We start from the raw sequence: 22,478 nt of genomic DNA, 5'->3' as shown, positions 1-22,478 counted from the left end.
GTATCCGGCAAAAGAGGACGGATCTGAAACAACCACGAAAGGAAGACAACAAGACAAGACAACTCTATCAGAGACCGAAGTACACCTATGCAGTGATTGGAACCGGAAGGACTGCCAGGAACCTCATACTGCCGCCGAGACAAAGCACACAAGTGGGAGACTAACAACAAAGCCACCTGTGCTCATACAAGTGATGAGAAACTCGAGACAAAAATCCCAGACATGAAGACTCGAGGAGAAGAACGAATCAGCCACGTACCAAGCCGGACTGATCTGCAGAAAAAGGCGGAGCCGCAGGAAGACCCTCGGGTTCGGACACCGAGCAAGCAGCGCTGGAAACCAAGACTGGGCTGGCCCCCAAGGAGCCAGAAGGACAACTCTTCCCTGGAAAGTTTCCAAGCAAGCCAGGACCTTAGACACCCCCCGAATGGGAACTGCCAGGAGAGTCAAACCCCGAGAACTTAGCAGACAAGTCACCCGAAGTGACCAGTCCCAAAAAACTAAGGACTTCACAGAACCCCCTCCCCCCCCATGGTTCAAGCAAAGAACCACCGGGGAACAGTCCGAAAGAAACCGGCTTAACGATCCGCAAGTGACCTGAATCCTCCGGAGCGACATCCACACCCCCGCGAACACCCGCACCGCACTATGAGCCCGACGGACCGACCACACCGTCCCTGGCCAGCCTGATGAGCATGGGTCACGAAGCCCCAGCCAGGAGACGACGCGGCAGTGAAGACAACGAGCGAGAGCTTGGGGTAGGTGCCAAGGCACAGAACCTTGAAAGCCCCAAAAGGAAGCCGGTAATGCAGTAACCGACGCAAAGGCCCCGGAGGTCAAACCCAGCGGTCGCATGAGGCGGAAGTGACGTCCCCGAAGGAACCAGATAGAACATCTGAAAGGTCTCCAGGAAACTGAACCTGGCGAGCTGGGAAAGAACCAAATCCCTAGCAAGCAGACATGCAGACTGGCTGGGAGCCCAAACTAGCCAGTTGTCGAGGCAGGCCAGAACCCAAACACCTAACAGATGCAGGCAGGCCACCACGACCCGAGTAAGGCGTGTGAAAACGTGAGGTGCCAGATTCAAGCCGAATGGAAGGCAACAAAAGTGGCAACCTTGATGCCCCGCAACAAAAGCAGCAACCTTAACGCCCTGCAATAAAACCGGCAACCTATACACCCCATAACAAAACTGAGCCAAACCTAGAACCCTGGATGTGCCAATACGCATCCTCGGGTCCAGGGACACCATCCAAGCGCCTGGCCCCAACAGAAGACGGACCAGGAACATAGTAATCATCTGAAAGGACGGACATTAACCCACAAGTTCAGATGTGACAAGTCCAGAATGAACCAGAGGCCCACACAGACCCGTTTTGGGACTAGAAACAGGCAGGAACCCACCTGAGAGACGAGGTCGTTTCGACCACGCCCAAGCAAATCCACTCTGTGAAGCTTTGACAACGACGGAGAAGAGGCCCGCCCCACCAGCCCTGAACCCCCCTAAGGAGGAGGAGCCATCCAACGCCACTGCAGGGCGCACGAAATTACCCAAAAAGCCCACAAATAATGGGACCAGACACATGGGACCAGACACGAGTGAACAGAGCGAGCTTCCCCAGCCCCCATCGCCCCGTCAAGGGGACGAACCACCAAAGGGCCGACGCACCTTAGGAGAACCTAAGCGGCGCACAGGGTGATCCCTGCAACGACCAGAAAAGACGGAACCGAAGGCAGCGCCTGTCCCGAAGCTGGCACCACTGGCTGGCACCACAACGGGAAGAACCCCCGAGCCCTGGCACGACCCTTCCAAGAAGGCCCCTCACAAGCCCCCGGAAGAACCAACAAGGCGGACAGAGGACAGCAACTAGCAGAAGCCGCTTGCAGATAGCGCACAACCGCAGACTCTGCAAACAGCATCGGACAAAAAGGCGAAGACAACCTAAGAGCCAGGGCCCAAGCGGAATCCAAGGAAGAAGCAAGCACCGCCTGCCGACACGAGTCGAAAAGCAAAAAAAATGTGAAACTGCATCCTGCAGGAGCGGCGTGAACAGGGTCAACAATGCAGATGACACATGCACCACCAAGGGCAACGCACCAGACCCAGAGGCGGCCCCAAGCACCTCCAAATCCATCTCAAGCCAATCCGAGGACAGCTCGAGGAGGGAGAAGAATGCAGGGCCAAAGCCAGCAGGCTTGGTCCTCTGCGACCAAGGCATCTGAAAGGGAAGGAACCTGCACATGAAGCTCCATCACCCCCAACATCCTGCAGAAGGGAAGGGGCGAACAGTATGCATTGAGATGCTCAAAGTCGTCCTCCAGGAAAACTTGCAATGCCGTCTGAGCCTTTTCCCCCGTCACATGCGCACGGGACCGACAGAATGTGTGCCAAGCCTCAAACAAAAAGAGCGAGCAGTCTGCCAACCAAGACGACTCTGGAACTCATAACAAACCCAGTACCAACACGAAAATCCATACTCAAAATCATAATCCAGTCTGGCAAGGTCAAGGGCTAGCAAGGGCAATCATAATCCATAATAGCAAGGGCTACCCGTCCTCACCACATGAGAAGGGACACTGCAAGACGAAAACCTCCAGAAGGACAGTCTGAGGAACCCACGGGAACACGGAACCGAATCCGGGGAGGGGTAGACGCCAAATCCAAATCGTACGCAGAGAGAGCGAAAAGAGAACCCCATTCCGTGAAGCAGCAAGCCCCACTCCAAGAGGTACAAAAACCCAGGCCTGGTCCAACAGGGCCTAAGGCTCCCAAGTCATCCCTCTTCCCCCGCCCCAGGAACCTCACACCGAGGACTCGGAGCCGAGCCATTCCCCCAAAGCCCCGGCCTCATAATAAAAAACCAGGGCAGCTGAAAAACACAAAGAAAGGGGTCAAACTGGTCAGACCCATACGCACCGGCAGGAGGAACAAGCTCGAATGCCTCTGCTGCCGATCTGGAAGTAAGGCAAGTAACTTAGAGCATTGCAGCAACCTAAACCGTGCATGCAACGCAGATGCTGCCTGCACCCTATCAACCGTATTATCGGACTGGGTGAACTGTAGTACATGCAAGAAACACCACTCGCAAGATTCTGGGTCAAAGGTGTCATCAACCCAACAGGCAGCATGGTGGAGGCAAAGATGGTGAATGTCACCCAGAGACAAGGGGACAGAGCAACCTTCAAACGTGCACGAAGCGAGGTGGGACTCGGAGGTCTCCTCCCTCGGACTAATAAGCCCCAATAGGGGTTTCCAGGGCCCTTAGGCTGACTGCTAATGGAAGCCCAGGCAAGGTACTGCTAACCGGTTATCCCAAAGCTACCAAGCAAACAAATCAAAAGCTGAAACCCTCGATGTGTGCAATCATGGGGACCTAGCGGAGGTCCCCAGGATTGTCACCAAAATCATTCAAGTAGATCTACAGCCACACCAGACAGACCCCCACAATCCAAAACAAAACAAAAGAAAAGGAAAAACCCCGCCAAAGCACAACGACCCCAGGGAACAGAACCGGCCACTATGCGTATATCAGACAGCTGCACAGTACCTTGCGCCCCAGCCAGTGACGATACTACCTCCTACACAAGGTCAAACAGAGGCAGGAACAACCCCAGCTGACCCCAGGGGCAGGCAATCACCGAGCAGCAAAAGAACTCTGTGGAGGTTCTGGTCGACGACCGGGCCGCGGGAACGCTAAGCCCCGAAAGCACCTCAAGGTAACCTCAAGGTAGGTAGTTCCCGAACAGCTTATGGAAGATAACCCTAAACCACAAGGGCAGTAATACAGGGCACCTAGGAAAGGTGACCTTAGATGCATGCAACCCCAGTACTTCTGGAATTACACATTGGCTCGCACACCCCCACACCACAGTACAGCACCACAAGGCACAGCACTGCTGTTGGGTAGCTGGCACAGGAGGTCTGGGGCTCCCCCTATCCCCTCTCGGGATAGGGGGAGTTGCGCAGACAGCGATGTGGCGGCTTTGGTGACATCATGCTTGTTTGCTTGTTTTCTGATTGGGGAATACTGCTTGTTAGTTTGGCTTTTGGTTTGCAATTTTTAACTGCTGTAGTTTGTTTTGGGATTCCTACCTTTCTGGATGCCTGACCTTGTAGATGGCAAATACAGACTGCTTCCAACCACATGGGGGTGTCTATAGGCCATTGCTCCGTGTGCCTTTCTGAGGGTTGGCCAGGTTCTGGCTCGTGGTCCCTGGCAGGCTTAGAACTCCATCAATTGACTTTTGCCATGGTCTAATATATACACATCAGCCCGGTATAGCTCTGGGGAGCCGAAGGGACTCTCCACAGAAAAAAAACTTTCCGCAACGTGCTTCCATCTTACATTCCATCACCTACTTCCAATTCCATGTTAAGAAAGTATAGGAATAAAGGATTAAATAAATTTAGAATAAAACACTATTCACTATACCTTTCATACTAAACACCACAGAGTACCAGAACTAACATACTTGAACAAATACAAAATAAATAAATAAAAATAAATAGTTTTCACTAAGACATGTTCCTTATCATTTGTCATGTTCTACTCAATAATTGTTCTACTCAAATGACTTGAACAAAATTATCATGATAACAACATGTCCATAAAGATTCACCCTTACATGGTGTTTCTTCACATTTATTATGAGAACTCCTGCATTATATTAAAGGAATATGATAATGACAAGTAAACAAAATATTGTTCAATACTGTATCTAGGTTAGCTACATTCACACAAGACCAACTAGAGTCAGCCACATATTTTCCAAACCCCCTTTTTCCAAAAATGCCTGTTATTCGATTTGGGTTCGTTTGGATAAAAAAGCTCGGATAACTGGTGGGGCAGGCAGTCTGAATAAAAGCGTATAATAAAGATAGACCAAGTTTGCATAGTAACCGTACACAGCGCCACTTGAGCAGTCTTCATACACCAATGGATGGCTCAAAAGCTTTAAACTCTGCCATGGCATAAGGTACATTAGAGTACATGGTGAAAGTCAGTTTGTTGAGGTTACCTCATCACCATTACTCTCCACTTATCAACCCAACACTATCATCATCCACCAACCCCATTTCTATCTAAATAACTATGCTCCATCAACTATACTTTTCAAGTTAACAACCAGATCAGAACTTTTCATATTTGTGAGTACAAACAAAACACTGTCATATTTCTGCAACAAAATTGTAAATATTTTTTCCCATAGCTTTTCAGAATTATGAACCCCTTATTGGAATACAACAGGTTATCCGTTCAGTCTCAGTCCTGAGGGGTTCGAAAAGCCCATGGCCAACTGTATTTTGAATGAAAAGGAAGAAAATATAATTACAAATTGAGGATAAGACAGAAAAATCTAGAAACTACAATTGCTGTGTAATACCTGTGTGAGAGTCCCAGTTTTATCAGAGAATATATACTCTATCTGCCCAAGCTCTTCATTGAGAGTGGTTGTACGGGCTTTGGCATGTGTTTTGTTCGGTGGATGATACATAGCATCATCCCAGTTGATGAGAAAACTCTGGCATAACCGAATCACTTCCACACTGGAAAAAAAAACATTTAATATTAATAGAAGAAATGTTCTGAATTAAAAACTGTATTAAACACTATACAACATTAGAATGAATTAATGTCATGTATGCATATACTGTAATGTATTTGTTATCTATTTTGACCCATGGGTTTGTTACGAGGTGGATGGTAGATATATGGATGGAAGAAAATTTTAGATTTTGGAATGCAGTAGCCATAAAGGTGTTGGCATAAGTAAAGTTAAGCCATCTATTCATTACGGTTTTTTTTTCATGTTTCAGCTAATGTTGCTGAAGTTTTGGTTTAGTTAGTCCATCATTTTTATGGTGTGGAAGGTTTCTGGCATTGTGGCAATATAGGCTATTGATGCTGGAGGTCGTGGGTATTATGACAATGAAAGTTGATGGTTATGGCATTATCTAACAAGGTGGATGTTGGTGGCCTTGCTCTGAGGATCCTGTCAAACATTACCAGGTTTGTAAAATTATAGAATGGGTTTTGGGAGAGAATGGCAGTGTCCCATTCATCAGAATGCTCAGGCAGGACACTTGATGATTACAGTATAGTCATCGTTATTTGGGATTGTAGATGTGCCTTCTAACTTTCTGCTACAGTGTCATCCTTCAAGTTGTGTGTGTGAAGATCATAGAATTTTTAATCAAAGGTGGTGGTAGTGATTTCCAGTGATCTCTCTGTAGGATTGATTCTTTTCTTTATTAAGCGCCCCATACCCATCCCAGTCAATCTTCCACGGCCAGGATACGAACCCAAGCCAAAGCGGTTGCGAAGCACTGGGCGAATGTCTTACCTCTGCACCATGGAGACTGCTAAATTTTACTTACTGGACTAAACTAAATGGACTTTGATTTTTTAAAACTGATACTTGGAGAAAAAGTGCATAGTTAAAATTACTGGAGCAGGGAGGGATATAAAAAATACTGGAGCTAAACAATAGAATAGAGCTTAAGATGCCACATATTGTTGCACTAATGGAGATGAAACTTTAGGATAATATTTTAAAGGAGGTTGTATTCCTGAAGAGCTTCCTGTATTCCTTTTCCATTTGGAAAAGTGACAGAAAAAATAGAAAAAGAGGAAGAATTGCAGTGCTGGAGAAAGAATACCTGAAGGTAAGAGAATCAAATATCGACAATCAATAAGAAGTTGACATAATGGTACTGGAGTTTTGTAATCAGGATGATATACTGATTATCATTAATGCCTACAGTCCACCAGCAAGCAACACACAGACAAAGGAGAAGCTGAAAATAAAATATGCAATGCATTATAAAGTACAGTACAAGAGAATGGGGAAAATGAAAACTGAAAACTTGATTTCATGATAGGAAAATATGGGGAACTTTGCAAGTTCTTTAAAGAATTTGATTGGAAAGAATTTGATTGTTAGGCAAAAAAAAAATAACCGAGATGTATGCCAAATTTTGAGATACAGTGGAACCTCGAATAACGACTTTAATCCATTTCGGCGCCGTGGTTGTCAGGTGAAACTGATATCATTCAAAACGAAGCTCCCGATTGAAAAGAATGTAAATAGAAATAATCCGTTCTACTACCGAAAAACATCAATATGATATTCGATGTTTTAAATAATGGAGAAGCCTACCTTACATACACTGAATAAACTTTTAGACATTTTTCTTTCTTCAAATTTGTTCAATTTTTTTTTTCATTTTTTTTTGTATAGCAAAAGGTTCGTTCGTGTTTGTCAGGTAGGCTGCTCCATGTTTCTTAAAAAAAAAAAAAAAAAATTAAAACAAAAAAAAATGAAGACTTTTGAAAAACAGAACAAATGTCAAAAGGTTCATTTGGTGTTCGGCAGGTAGGCTGCTACATGTTTCTTAAATAAAAAAAAACTAAAAATAAAAACCAGTTGAAACAATTTGAAAAGCGGACAAATTCCATAAAGGTTCGTTCAGTGTTTGTTGGGTAGGCTGCTCCATTATGACAATCTTTGTGTTTCGAATGTGTTCCATTTGTTTTGTATTTTTAATTTATTTCTCAATACTGAAGCAGCCAACCTGACAAACACTGAACGAACCTTTATGGCATTTGTCAGTTTTTCAAATTGTTTGAGCTGTTTTTTTTTTATTTTTCGTTTTTTTTTTTTTATTTAAGAAACATGGAGCAGCCTACCTGCTGAAAACCAAACGAACCTTTTTGACATTTGTTCTTTTCTTTAAAAAAAATTCCTTTCGTTTTTCTACAAAAAAGTCAATGCTTTGCAACATCCCAGCATCAATAGCATCTTTAAACAATGAAAAATAATTTATCTGCATCGTTGGAGCCATCCGAGAATGTGAGAAAAGCAGCCCGCGACCTCACCATGTGGTGTTGACGTTATTCAAATGAGTGGTCACCTAACGAGACGAATTGTTGGGGATCGGGGCATTCGTTACCCAAATTGGTAGCCATTTGAGGCGGTCGTCACTCGAGGTTCTACTGTATATGATGAAGGTACAACACAATTCATACCAAGACAGAGAAGTAGAACTACAAAGCAGGATTGGTTTAACATAAACTGTGAGAGGGCCAGAGAACAAAAGACAAAAAACTTATTGAGTATAGGAAGAGACCTAACCTTCAAACATACCTGCTGTACAAACAAGCAAGAAACAACTACACGGCAGTGAGAAGGGAGGCAGAAAGAAACTGAGAATCTTTGAAACTGTGGATAAGTGTAAAACAGAACCAAAACTATTCTTTTAATTCATTAAAAGCAAATTGCAGGTAAAGGATAAATGTCAAAATTCAAAGGTTGAAATGGGGAACAGATTCAAGAAGAATGAACAGGAAACTTGTGAAACACTAAATGACTGGCTTCAAAAGGTGTTTGGAAAATTAAGACTTAAGAGAACCAGACACAATACTGTACATATTTCATAGAATACTGGAGAGTACATAGGTGTGTCTGAACAAAGTGGGAAAAAATGATCAAGGTAGATAATATTTTGTTTCTACATAAATCATAAAAAAATAAGCTATGTAGAAACAAGGCAGTGAGCCCAGATGGAGTTTCACCTTGGGTTCTGAGAAAGAATGCATCTGAGATCAGCTATCCACTTCAATTCATTTTTCAGTCATCTTTGTGTACAGGAGTCTTGGCAGACATATGGAAAAAGGCAAACATAGTTTCACTCTACAAAAATAGTAGCAGGAAACACCCTCTTAATTATAGACCTGTATTGTTACCAAGCATTGTAGTCAAAATGTTAGAAAAAATAATTAAAATCAAATGGGTAGAACACCTAGAGAGAAACAATATACTGTAATATCACAGACAGATTTATGGTTTCTGTATGTTTTCTGAACAGGAAATCCTATATATAACAAATCTACTTAGTTTCTAGTTTAGAGCCATAGAGATTTTACAGGAAAGAGAGAGTTGCGTTGACTGCATTCATCTGGACCTAAAAAAGGCTTTCGACAGCGTTCCACATAAGAGGTTCTTCTGGAAACTGCACCATACTGGAGGGGGTGACAGATACACTGCTGACATGGATGAAAATTTTTATAACAGAAAAATGAGGGCCATAATCACAGGCAATGTATCAGACTGGAGAAATGTTACTACGGTAGTTTAACACCACAGGGTTCAATTCTAGCACCAGCTAGGGAAGATAGGGAAACTCAGATGATTGTCATTCCCTAAAAAGACCTGGATAAATGAAGTGTGTGGAGTAGCACTTGGTAAAGGAAATAATGTGAATAAAATGTCATGTTATGGAATCTGGAATAGGAGAAAATAGAAAACACACACACAACCTACAAATTATGTGACAAAGCTTTAAATAATTCTGATAAGGAGAGAGATCTAGGGGGTGGTGAATAGAAAACTATTACTTGAGGACCATATAAAGAACATTGTGTGAGAAATGTGAATTATACCATACTTTCCAATTGTATAACCACTTTTAAATACTGTACATGGATGGCAAAATATTGAAGAAATTGCTCACAACTTTTGTGAGACCAAAATTGGAACATGCTGCAGTTGTATGGTGCCCATATCTCAAGAAACACATTAATAAATTGGAAAAGGCACCAAAGACATGTAACTAAATAGCTTGCAGAACTATCGCTATAATTATTATTAAAATTAATTTCTAATCCTGGATGATACTTACCTAACATATAAAGAAATAGGCACTACGGTGTTCAGGACTATAGCATATGAAAAGAAGACCAGAAGGGCTATCACAGTAGCGCCACCTGCAGGATCTGGTGGTATTAGCGAGTCCCAAGGCAAGTACACTCTGAAGTACTGACCTGTAACATGTAATAATATCATCACTTTCACATAAAAACTAAACTGGCAACAGTTTAAAACTAAAGCAAAATAAATTTACTTCTTATTCAACCTTAGATAAGTTGTCTTATTTCTAATGCAACCTTCAAATCCTTTATACTTATTATATATAAGCAAAGCCCTTACAATCCACTAATTATCACTCTATCCAAAAATATTGCCCAATTGGAACTCTTCATTATCTTAAACTATTATTCTACTTATTAAGCATTGGTCCTGATATATGAAGTGTGATACAATAAAGCATTTTCTGGGAGTGAGTGCAAAAGCCTTTTTTTTTACTGCCCCATGTTGTGCAGGCCAATATAAACCTTAGCTTTCAGGCCTCCTACCTATCTTCCCCAAGCTATGCTTCTCTCTCACTCTCTCTCTCTCTCACTCTCTCTCTCTCTCTCTCTCACACTGGTAACCCATATCTGCGTTCCTCGCTCCCTCCCTTCGTTTAGCATTCCTCTCCACTTCTGCCCGGCTTTTGCTGCACGAAGAGCAGGCTTCTGGATAGAGCGTTTTGTGCTAGAGATAGGGGGAACAGGTTAAGGGTTTGCTATCCCGGAGCTGGCATTGGTGATATTATAAACAACATGAATGATATTATGGCTGGTAATGGGAACAATCCCATTATTTGCATTAGCGTGGGAGGAAATGATGTTGGTCGAGTTAGGAGTGAGGAACTGATTCAGAGGTATAAAACAGCCATAGAATTAGTTAGGAGCAAGGGAGGAATCCCGATCATATGTGGCATTCTTCCAAGAAAGGGAGTGGGAAATGAATGGATATCGAGGGCACTTGGTGTCAATTGCCGGCTGGAAAGATATTGCAAATCAAATGCAATATCTTTCATAGACAACTGGGAACACTTCTATGGAAAAAATGAAATGTATGCTCGTGATGGGGTGCATCTATCGAGAGCTGGGGTTGTTGCTGTTGCGAACTCGTTGGAAGAAGTGGTTAGAGGTGTTTGTTTGGGTTTAAATTGTTAGTAGATAGAGGTATGGGAATTGATTTGGAGGAAGGAGGTAATAAAAGTACGTGTTTGTGGGAGAAAGGAATTGGCAAAACGATCAGGGAAAGAGAAGGTCCGCAAAATAACAATTCACTTAGGGTATATTACACTAACAGTAGAAGTCTAAGAAATAAAATTAACGAATTAAATGCTCTTGTCTGCACAGAAAAAATAGATATTATTGCACTTACCGAAACGTGGATGAATGTAGAAAATAGAGAACTATTAGCTGAATATCAAATATATGGATTTAAACTATTTCACTCAGATAGATATATTAGACGAGGAGGTGGAGTAGCCATATATGTTAGGGACAATTTGAAATGTAGTCTCAAAGAGGGAATCAAAACAGAGCCACACACAGAAACTATTTGGATAGAATTAAACGAAAAAGCAAATAATATTATAATAGGAGTAATATATAGGCCACCAAATTTAGACAGAATGGAAGCAAAGCATCTATGGGATGAAATATCTAGAGCATCTAGATCTAACAGTATTTATGTCATGGGTGACTTTAATTTTAGCGGAATAAACTGGTTGAACAAAACAGGGAATAGTGAAGCAGAAGATTTTCTAGAATTAATTGACGATTGCTTTCTTACGCAACACATTAAGGAACCAACACGGGAAAATAATATTTTAGATTTAGTGTTAACTAACAGGGAAACGCAAATTAATGACATCGAAATAGGGAGTGAGCTAGGGAGCAGTGATCACAAAGAAATCAGATTTAGCATAGAATGGAATAGACCAGTAGGAGAAAATTCTGTTAAAGTGCCAGATTTTCGAAAAGCTGATTTTAATAGCCTAAGAAATTTTTTGGGTCAAATTGATTGGAAAGTCTTGGGTATGGGGTGTGGACCGGTCTTGGAGCGAGACATGAACCCAGCGATAGGTGACTTAAATGGGGATTTCGATGTGGATTCAATATATAACTTATTTAAGAATATTCTAAACAAAGCACAGGAACGTAGTATACCATACAAATTGAATAGATCGAATACTAATGACCCAAAGTGGATAACAAAGAATTTGAAGAACCTTATAGGTAAAAAGAGAGCTTGGTACAAAAGGATTAAAAATGGGGAGGTCACTTTAGAACAGGAATTCGTACAACTGGTTAGAAATGTTAAAAAAGAGATAAGGAAAGCAAAAAGAAACTATGAAGTTCGCATAGCAGGGCAAGCAAAGACAAATCCTAAAGGGTTTTTTCAGTTATATCGTACTAAGACTAGGGAAAGGATAGGTCCATTAAAAACTGAGACAGGTCAAATAACAGATAGTGATGAAGAGATGAGTAGTATTTTTAATAAATATTTTGTATCTGTATTTACTAAAGAGGAACTTAACAATATGCCTTCAGCCGAACAAGTCTATGTGGGTGGGGACGAGGACAGGTTGACGAGTTTAGCAGTTACCAGGGAGGATGTTCTTAAACAAATAGTAAAACTCAAACCAAACAAATCCCCAGGGCCGGATGAAGTGTTTGCCAGGGTGCTTAAAGAATGCAAAGAGGAGCTTTGTGACCCACTGTCAACCATATTTAATAAATCAATAGAGTCAGGCAGAGTGCCAGAGTTTTGGAAAGTTGCTAATGTGATACCAGTTTTTAAGAAAGGAGATAGATCACTTGCGTCTAACTATCGACCAATTAGCCTAACGTCTATTGTGGGAAAGTTACTCGAATCCATAATAGCAAATAAAATTCGTCTTCATCTTGAAAAACATAAATTAATAATTAAGTCGCAACATGGTTTTATAAATGGCCGTTCATGTTTAACAAATTTGTTATCTTTTTATTCTAGCATTGTTGAGGCAGTTGATAATGGTAAGGATTGCGATGTTGTATACCTTGACTTTAGCAAAGCTTTTGATACAGTGCCACATGAAAGACTGATTAAAAAGATAGAGTCTCATGGTATTGGGGGTGCTATATTAAGCTGGATTAGGGCATGGCTATACCAAAGGAAACAGAGAGTTAGTATAAATGGAATCAAGTCAGAGTGGGAAAATGTTGTAAGTGGAGTGCCTCAAGGCTCTGTCCTGGGACCTCTGTTGTTTATAATATATATAAATGATTTAGATTCAGGTTTGAGTAGCAACATTTGCAAATTTGCCGATGATACGAAAATCGGTAGGGAAATTAATTCGGAGGAGGACTCACTATCACTTCAAGTTGATCTAGATAGGGTTTTGAAATGGTCAAAGGATTGGCAGATGCAGTTTAATGCTGATAAATGTAAAGTTCTGAGGTTAGGTAATGATGATAGAGTTACAAGATACGAGCTAGATGGTGTTGTGATTGCGAAGTCGGATTGCGAAAGGGATCTGGGAGTTATGATTAGTAAGAATTTAAAACAAAAGGATCAATGCATAAATGTTCGTAATAAGGCAAATCGGACACTTGGATTTATTAATCGCAGCGTTAGTAACAAGACACCTGGTGTGGTTCTCAAGCTATATCTTGCTCTAGTTAGGCCCCATTTAGATTATGCAGTTCAGTTTTGGTCGCCATATTATAGAATGGATATAAATTCACTTGAACGTGTCCAGCGTAGGATGACTAAGTTAATTCCCCAAATTAGAAATCTTTCATATGAAGAAAGATTAACAAAGCTTAAGTTGCATTCACTGGAAAGGCGAAGAGTTAGGGGCGACATGATAGAGGTTTACAAGTGGGTGAATGGACATAACAAGGGGGATATTAATAGGGTATTAAAAGTATCAACACAGGACAGAACACGAAACAATGGGTATAAATTGGATAAGTTTAGATTTAGGAAAGACTTGGGTAAATACTGGTTCAGTAACAGGGTTGTAGATTTACATAAGAACATAAGAACAAAGGTAACTGCAGAAGGCCTATTGGCCCATACGAGGCAGCTCCTATTCTATAACCACCCAATCCCACTCATATACTTGTCCAACCCGTGCTTGAAACAATCGAGGGACCCCACCTCCACAATGTTACGCGGCAATTGGTTCCACAAATCAACAACCCTGTTACTGAACCAGTATTTACCCAAGTCTTTCCTAAATCTAAACTTATCCAATTTATACCCATTGTTTCGTGTTCTGTCCTGTGTTGATACTTTTAATACCCTACTAATATCCCCCCGGTTATGTCCATTCATCCACTTGTAAACCTCTATCATGTCACCCCTAACTCTTCGCCTTTCCAGTGAATGCAACTTAAGCTTTGTTAATCTTTCTTCATATGAAAGATTTCTAATTTGGGGAATTAACTTAGTCATCCTACGCTGGACACGTTCAAGTGAATTTATATCCATTCTATAATATGGCGACCAAAACTGAACTGCATAATCTAAATGGGGCCTAACTAGAGCAAGATATAGCTTGAGAACCACACCAGGTGTCTTGTTACTAACGCTGCGATTAATAAATCCAAGTGTCCGATTTGCCTTATTACGAACATTTATGCATTGATCCTTTTGTTTTAAATTCTTACTAATCATAACTCCCAGATCCCTTTCGCAATCCGACTTCGCAATCACAACACCATCTAGCTCGTATCTTGTAACTCTATCATCATTACCTAACCTCAGAACTTTACATTTATCAGCATTAAACTGCATCTGCCAATCCTTTGACCATTTCAAAACCCTATCTAGATCAACTTGAAGTGATAGTGAGTCCTCCTCCGAATTAATTTCCCTACCGATTTTCGTATCATCGGCAAATTTGCAAATGTTGCTACTCAAACCTGAATCTAAATCATTTATATATATTATAAACAACAGAGGTCCCAGGACAGAGCCTTGAGGCACTCCACTTACAACATTTTCCCACTCTGACTTGATTCCATTTATACTAACTCTCTGTTTCCTTTGGTATAGCCATGCCCTAATCCAGCTTAATATAGCACCCCCAATACCATGAGACTCTATCTTTTTAATCAGTCTTTCATGTGGCACTGTATCAAAAGCTTTGCTAAAGTCAAGGTATACAACATCGCAATCCTTACCACTATCAACTGCCTCAACAATGCTAGAATAAAAAGATAACAAATTTGTTAAACATGAACGGCCATTTATAAAACCATGTTGCGACTCAATTATTAATTTATGTTTTTCAAGATGAAGACGAATTTTATTTGCTATTATAGATTCGAGTAACTTTCCCACAATAGACGTTAGGCTAATTGGTCGATAGTTAGACGCAAGTGATCTATCTCCTTTCTTAAAAACTGGTATCACATTAGCAACTTTCCAAAACTCTGGCACTCTGCCTGACTCTATTGATTTATTAAATATGGTTGACAGTGGGTCACAAAGCTCCTCTTTGCATTCTTTAAGCACCCTGGCAAACACTTCATCCGGCCCTGGGGATTTGTTTGGTTTGAGTTTTACTATTTGTTTAAGAACATCCTCCCTGGTAACTGCTAAACTCGTCAACCTGTCCTCGTCCCCACCCACATAGACTTGTTCGGCTGAAGGCATATTGTTAAGTTCCTCTTTAGTAAATACAGATACAAAATATTTATTAAAAATACTACTCATCTCTTCATCACTATCTGTTATTTGACCTGTCTCAGTTTTTAATGGACCTATCCTTTCCCTAGTCTTGGTACGATATAACTGAAAAAACCCTTTAGGATTTGTCTTTGCTTGCCCTGCTATGCGAACTTCATAGTTTCTTTTTGCTTTCCTTATCTCTTTTTTAACATTTCTAACCAGTTGTACGAATTCCTGTTCTAAAGTGACCTCCCCATTTTTAATCCTTTTGTACCAAGCTCTCTTTTTACCTATAAGGTTCTTCAAATTCTTTGTTATCCACTTTGGGTCATTAGTATTCGATCTATTCAATTTGTATGGTATACTACGTTCCTGTGCTTTGTTTAGAATATTCTTAAATAAGTTATATATTGAATCCACATCGAAATCCCCATTTAAGTCACCTATCGCTGGGTTCATGTCTCGCTCCAAGACCGGCCCACACCCCATACCCAAGAGTTTCCAATCAATTTGACCCAAAAAATTTCTTAGGCTATTAAAATCAGCTTTTCGAAAATCTGGCACTTTAACAGAATTTTCTCCTACTGGTCTATTCCATTCTATGCTAAATCTGATTTCTTTGTGATCACTGCTCCCTAGCTCACTCCCTATTTCGATGTCATTAATTTGCGTTTCCCTGTTAGTTAACACTAAATCTAAAATATTATTTTCCCGTGTTGGTTCCTTAATGTGTTGCGTAAGAAAGCAATCGTCAATTAATTCTAGAAAATCTTCTGCTTCACTATTCCCTGTTTTGTTCAACCAGTTTATTCCGCTAAAATTAAAGTCACCCATGACATAAATACTGTTAGATCTAGATGCTCTAGATATTTCATCCCATAGATGCTTTGCTTCCATTCTGTCTAAATTTGGTGGCCTATATATTACGCCTATTATAATATTATTAGCTTTTTCGTTTAATTCTATCCAAATAGTTTCTGTGTGTGGCTCTGTTTTGATTCCCTCTTTGAGACTACATTTCAAATTGTCCCTAACATATATGGCTACTCCACCTCCTCGTCTAATATATCTATCTGTGTGAAATAGTTTAAATCCATATATTTGATATTCAGCTAATAGTTCTCTATTTTCTACATTCATCCACGTTTCGGTAAGTGCAATAATATCTATTTTTTCTGTGCAGACAAGAGCATTTAATTCGTTAATTTTATTTCTTAGACTTCTACTGTTAGTGTAATATACCCTAAGTGAATTGTTATTTTGCGGACCTTCTCTTTCCCTGATCGTTTTGCCAATTCCTTTCTCCCACAAACACATACTTTTATTACCTCCTTCCTCCAAATCAATTCCCATACCTCTATCTACTAACAGTTTAAACCCAAACAAACACCTCTAACCACTTCTTCTAACGAGTTCGCAACAGCAACAACCCCAGCTCTCGATAGATGCACCCCATCACGAGCATACATTTCATTTCTTCCATAGAAGTGTTCCCAGTTGTCTATGAAAGATATTGCATTTGATTTGCAATATCTTTCCAGCCGGCAATTGACACCAAGTGCCCTCGATATCCATTCATTTCCCACTCCCTTTCTTGGAAGAATGCCACATATGATCGGGATTCCTCCCTTGCTCCTAACTCTATGGCTGTTTTATACCTCTGAATCAGTTCCTCACTCCTAACTCGACCAACATCATTTCCTCCCACGCTAATGCAAATAATGGGATTGTTCCCATTACCAGCCATAATATCATTCATGTTGTTTATAATATCACCAATGCCAGCTCCGGGATAGCAAACCCTTAACCTGTTCCCCCTATCTCTAGCACAAAACGTTCTATCCAAATACCTTATCTGGGAATCTCCCACAACTAATGTTTGCTTAGGTACTTCCTTTACTTTCTGAGGGGCCTGCGCTTCCTTTCTCTTCGTTGCTTTCCCTTTTGCGCGATCCACAGTCTCTCCACAGCACTCGTCCTCCAAAACGTCAAATGAATTAGAAGTTGCTATGGCGTTTGAAGGCGGCTTTATCAAAGTCTTCTTAAGGCCCCTGTCTTTCACAACTCTCCAAGACGAGGTCCCTTTACTACTGGTCTCCTCCTTCGTTACTTCTCGTTGTTCTTTCAGCTGACGCACCTCCTCCCGCAGAAAGTCCAACTCTGTCCTCAGGGCTCCCACTAGAGTCACCAGGTCCTTAACTACAACTTCCATATTGCAATGATAATATAACAACACTCAGGAGCTCCGGTTAACACAACCTCTCACTGTGACTTCACCTGACTGACTCCATGACTTCACCTGACTGACTCCAGGTGAGAACCAATTTGTGGAACCAATTGCCGCGTAACGTGGTGGAGGTGGGGTCCCTCGATTGTTTCAAGCGCGGGTTGGACAAGTATATGAGTGGGATTGGGTGGTTATAGAATAGGAGCTGCCTCGTATGGGCCAATAGGCCTTCTGCAGTTACCTTTGTTCTTATGTTCTTATGTTCTGCGGGATCCACATCACACACCCTCTTGCAAGATGCTGAAATTAGGTTTTACTCAAATTTTGTTACCTTCCTCATCAACTTTACTTTCTGTTTTAAGTTAACCTTATATTGGGTCCCCTTCAGCGGGCATTCTTCCCAATTAACTGGGTTTTGCCTCCCACTTCCTTACTGTTGTACTCCTCCTCCTCATTAATTTATTTTTACCCAACATTTACTTTCCTAATTGTTAATTTTGCCCACAATTCATTAACTTATCCTAAGCATATATGCTAAACGCTGCATCTTTTCATTCCTTGTAAACTGCAGGGTTTAGCATAAATGCTTAGGATAAGTTAATGAATTGTGGGCAAAATTAACAATTAGGAAAGTAAATGTTGGGTAAAAATTGTATGGGTACTCATTTACCCCATGACAGACCTTACCCCTATTTACCTATCTCTGACATTATTCACCAATTTTTTTTTTACCTTGGAATTAATGTTGCATCAAATTTGTTTTCCTTATATATGCTTACCTTGATATATGTTTACCTTGATAAACATTTACATTGGAAATGTTTACCATGAAATTATGTATACCTAGAATTAACTTTTATCCTAAAATTCATTCACGGTACCTCATATTTACAGTTACCCATTTACTATACTGTTTACTAAACAATTTGTACCATTGAAGACTTTTTCACTCATTTATTTCTTTCATAGGATTCTCTCTCTCTATACCTAACTAAGGACCGAGTGATAACGACATCATTACTACCCAAATGGTGCTTTTTGCATTATATAACTATGAAGTGAAGATGTAAATAGAAATATGATTAAAAATAGTACAGTAGTATGGTACATTGTATTTCATATTTATTATTTATATAAATTGATAAACTGACAAATTTACCTGTGAGAGTTTCCCAAATACCACAAGCCACTGTGCAAAACAGGCACATGGAGAGAAGAAAAAATACAATCTGAAAGGTAAAAATACACAAGAGGTTAATACAAACTATAGAAAAATAATTTGGAAATTTATACAGTTTAGAAAACAATCATTAAGACATTGCAAAACTGATCAACTCACCCCTAAAATAATGAAATTTAACAATCTATCAATACTTGTGCGTTTGAACTTTGTTTTCCCAGAGTTCATCATAAGTTTAGTGTCTTTGCCAGCAAATATAACCACTCCATAGCACCAGTGTGTGTTCCGCAGTATGCACCCTCTGAGGAGGATTTTGTCATTATCTAGCGAGTGCCTGAAAAACCAAAGGAAGCCTTATTACAAAATATTTATTATATCCATATATGGTAAAATAAAAGCACAAAACTTACAAATTAGAAATGGAAATGATGACATTCTGAGCCATCTCTGACCATTATGAAGTTATGATAGATGCAAGCCGAATGGCAGAGAAGAAAACCAAAGCACTTAATTTGCTTTATTGGGGACAAGAACTTGTGTATATATGCAGTATACCTGAGACTTATATCGAGGACCCCCCCCCCAATACTGAACTATTGAACTTTCCCCAGGAACCAGCCTCAAAATATTTGCTTAACTCTCAGATACTTATTTATTGCTAGGTAAACAGATGCATCAGTTGAGAGGAAATGTGCACAACCATTTCTGTCCCATCCAGGAATCAAACCTGGGATCCCGGATCGTGAATATGGTAAATGAAAATGCCAAGATGGTATTCAGGTTCAAAATTCATCTGGAAAATATCTTCAGCAGTAATGTGGGCACCTGACAGCCGAATGGACAGCGCTTTGGATTCATAGTCCTGAGGTTCCGGGTTCGATCCCCAGTGGAGGCAGAGACAAATGGGCAAAATGTTTCTTTCACCCTGATGCACTGTTCACCTAGCAGTAAATAGGTACCTGGGAGTTAGTCAGCTGCTACAGGCTGCTTCCTGGGGATGTGTAACAAAAAGGAGGCCTGGTTGAGGACCGGGCGGCGGGGACGCTAAGCCCCGAAATCATCTCAAGATAACCTCAAGATGACCTTTGACAAGACAAACTATCACCTTCCTGTTCTCAAGTCCACTAAAATTTGTGGTCCTTTAATAAATTCAGGTAAAGTACACTAAACATTAATTTGCCATCTAACTGATGTTGATGATGATAACATAATAATACTTACTAATACTGTAACAGAATTTAATTTAATATTAACCATCTCCTATTTATGATAATACAACAGTACGTTGTATGTTGTACCATGAACATCTTACAAAACAATTATTGTATAAAATGGAGTACTCAGTATAGACAAAATATTTAATTTATAACATTTAATACAGTACTGTAATCAACAGTCGAATGAAAAATTCTTCACGTTATATGGCAATTATAAATTACAGTATACCATTTATGCAAGATGTTCATGATACCACTTACATACAGTACTGCATTCTCCTCTGCAACACAAAGGTGAAAGTTAAGGTTACAAGGTTAAAGCACTATTGGCTTACATGTTGCCCTCCCAGTGTAAAGTTCCATCGAACTTATTGAGCTGATTGTTCGGGGGTTCACAGCGAATCTCCCCTTGGAATGCTCCAATGAGACTAGTATCCTGTCCAAGGTCTTCTGTCTCAGGCAGGCATTGCTTGCATTTAAGATTTGTTTCTCTGAAAATTACATCAATTAGTTAAAAAAAGAAGCACTGAAAAGTCTGGAAATTACTATTATTCATTTGCTCAAGCATTGTATACTGTATACAGTACACTGAATACAAATACTATACTGTATATATATGCTGTATAAAAATTAAGATGTCAAAAAATTATTATTACATATTAAATAAGTAAATTTTTAGGTGATCTATAACAAATACAATACTGTATATGATTTTCCTTTTTATTACAGAGCCTTTGCATATAATGATGCACAAAACTAGTGTGAACTAGTGTTATGCTTCAACTGTGTGTGTTCTCTTCAACTGTGTGTGTATAATTACCCAAATGTAATTACAGTATGAGAGCTATGCTCATGTTGTCCCCTCTTCCCAGTACTCTTGTCGTACAACACTTTGAAACTACTGACGGTCTTGGTCTCCACCACCTTCACACTTAACTTGTTCCAACCATTTACCACTCTGTTTGCAAGAGTGAATTTTCTTATATTCCTTCGGCAGCTTTGTTTAGCTACCGGGTAGTTTAAATCAATGACCACTTGTACTTGAAGTTATAGGCCTCAAGAATTTTTCCAAAAACATTTTGTCAATTCCAATTACTATTTTATACATAGTGATCATGTTACCCCTTTTTCTTCTAGCTTCTAGTTTTTGCATGTTTAGTGCCTCAAACCTCTCCCCATAACTCTTGTTTTTCAGTTCCAGATATCATTTTGTAGCATGCCTTTGCACCTTTTCTAGTTTATTTATGTGCTTCTTGAGATATGGGCACCATACAACTGCTGCACATTCCCATTTTGGTCTCACATAAGTTATGAACAGTTTTAGTATTTTACCATCCATGTATTAAAAGCAAATTTGAAGTTCTTAATCGATACTACGCTCCACTCACAATCTTTGTGTGTTCCTCTGGTGACAGTGTGCTATCCAAAACCACCCCTAGATCTCATTCTTTATTTGAGTTTTTTAACTCCTTTCTACATAATTTATAAGTTGTGTGTGTGGTCTATTTTCTCCGATTCCACATTCGATAACACTGCATTTATTCGCAATGAATTCCATCTGCCACATGTCACTCCAAGCACTTACTTTATCTAGATTAATTTGAAGGGCATTACAATCGTCCCACCCATAATGGATGCCATAATGACACCCGTAATGATATGGGTGTCTCCTATCTTCCCCAGTATTTTAGCATCATCCACAAACATGGTCATATAATTCTACATTCCTTCTGGTAGATTGTTTATGTAGACGATGAACATTACTGGTGCAAGAACTGAAACCTGTGGTACTTCGCTAGTAACACTCCTCTAGTCAGATACATTGTTTCTGATTACTGCCTTCATCTGTCTGTCAGTTAGAAAATGTTTCATCTATGTCAGAAGTCGTCCTGTCACCCCTCTAGCATGTTTCAGTTTCCAAAACAACCTCTTGGGTGGGACTCTGTCAAAAGCCTTTTTTAGGTTCAGATAGACAGTCAACCCAACCATCTTTCCTGAAGAATCTCTGTGGCTCTATCATAAAACTAATTAGATTTGTTACAAAGGATCTTCCTGTTCGAAAACCAAACTGTCCACCCGTTATTATGTCATTACTCTCAAGGTGTTTGACCCATTTGGCTTTAACTATTGTTTGTAGTGTTTTGACTACCATGCCTGTTAATGATATGGGTTAATGATAATATGAATGATATGGGTTAATGATAATATGAATGATATGGGTTAATGATAATATGAATGATATGGGTTAATGATGTTAACGATAATTTAGAGGGTCTTCTCAGCTACCATTTTTAGAGATTGGAACAATGTTTGCCTTTTTCCATTTATCTGCTAAGATTCCTGTGTACAATGATGTCTGAAATATTAACTGGAGTGGAATGCTCAGCTCAGTTGCACATTCTTGCACCACCCAAGGTGAAACTCCATCAGCTCCAAATACTTTATTTCTTCTTAGTCCCTTGAGTAAGTTTTCCACTTCGTCTTGAGACCCTCTATGTATCCTATGGTG

The 22,478-nt window shown here is 40.2% G+C and overlaps 1 protein-coding gene across 8 annotated transcripts in view; it reads right to left on the bottom strand.

Moving 5' to 3' along the window:
* Positions 1–22,478, bottom strand: part of ATP8B (ATPase phospholipid transporting 8B) — a 405,277-nt gene that overhangs the window by 170,273 nt on the left and 212,526 nt on the right. For all 8 annotated transcript variants that reach the window (XM_069331137.1, XM_069331131.1, XM_069331133.1 and 5 more), the window contains 5 exons: positions 20,305–20,460; positions 18,912–19,086; positions 18,732–18,801; positions 9,683–9,824; positions 5,386–5,548 (listed from right to left, as the gene is read on the bottom strand). In XM_069331137.1, coding sequence (XP_069187238.1) covers positions 5,386–5,548; positions 9,683–9,824; positions 18,732–18,801; positions 18,912–19,086; positions 20,305–20,460 — 706 coding nt within the window. The remainder of the gene's footprint in view (positions 1–5,385; positions 5,549–9,682; positions 9,825–18,731; positions 18,802–18,911; positions 19,087–20,304; positions 20,461–22,478) is intronic.

The sequence above is a fragment of the Procambarus clarkii genome, chromosome 25 (assembly GCF_040958095.1).
Source record: "Procambarus clarkii isolate CNS0578487 chromosome 25, FALCON_Pclarkii_2.0, whole genome shotgun sequence".
NCBI lineage: Eukaryota > Metazoa > Arthropoda > Malacostraca > Decapoda > Cambaridae > Procambarus > Procambarus clarkii.
The sequence above is the reverse complement of the archived record's forward strand: the minus strand, read 5'-3'. Positions and strand labels throughout refer to the sequence as shown.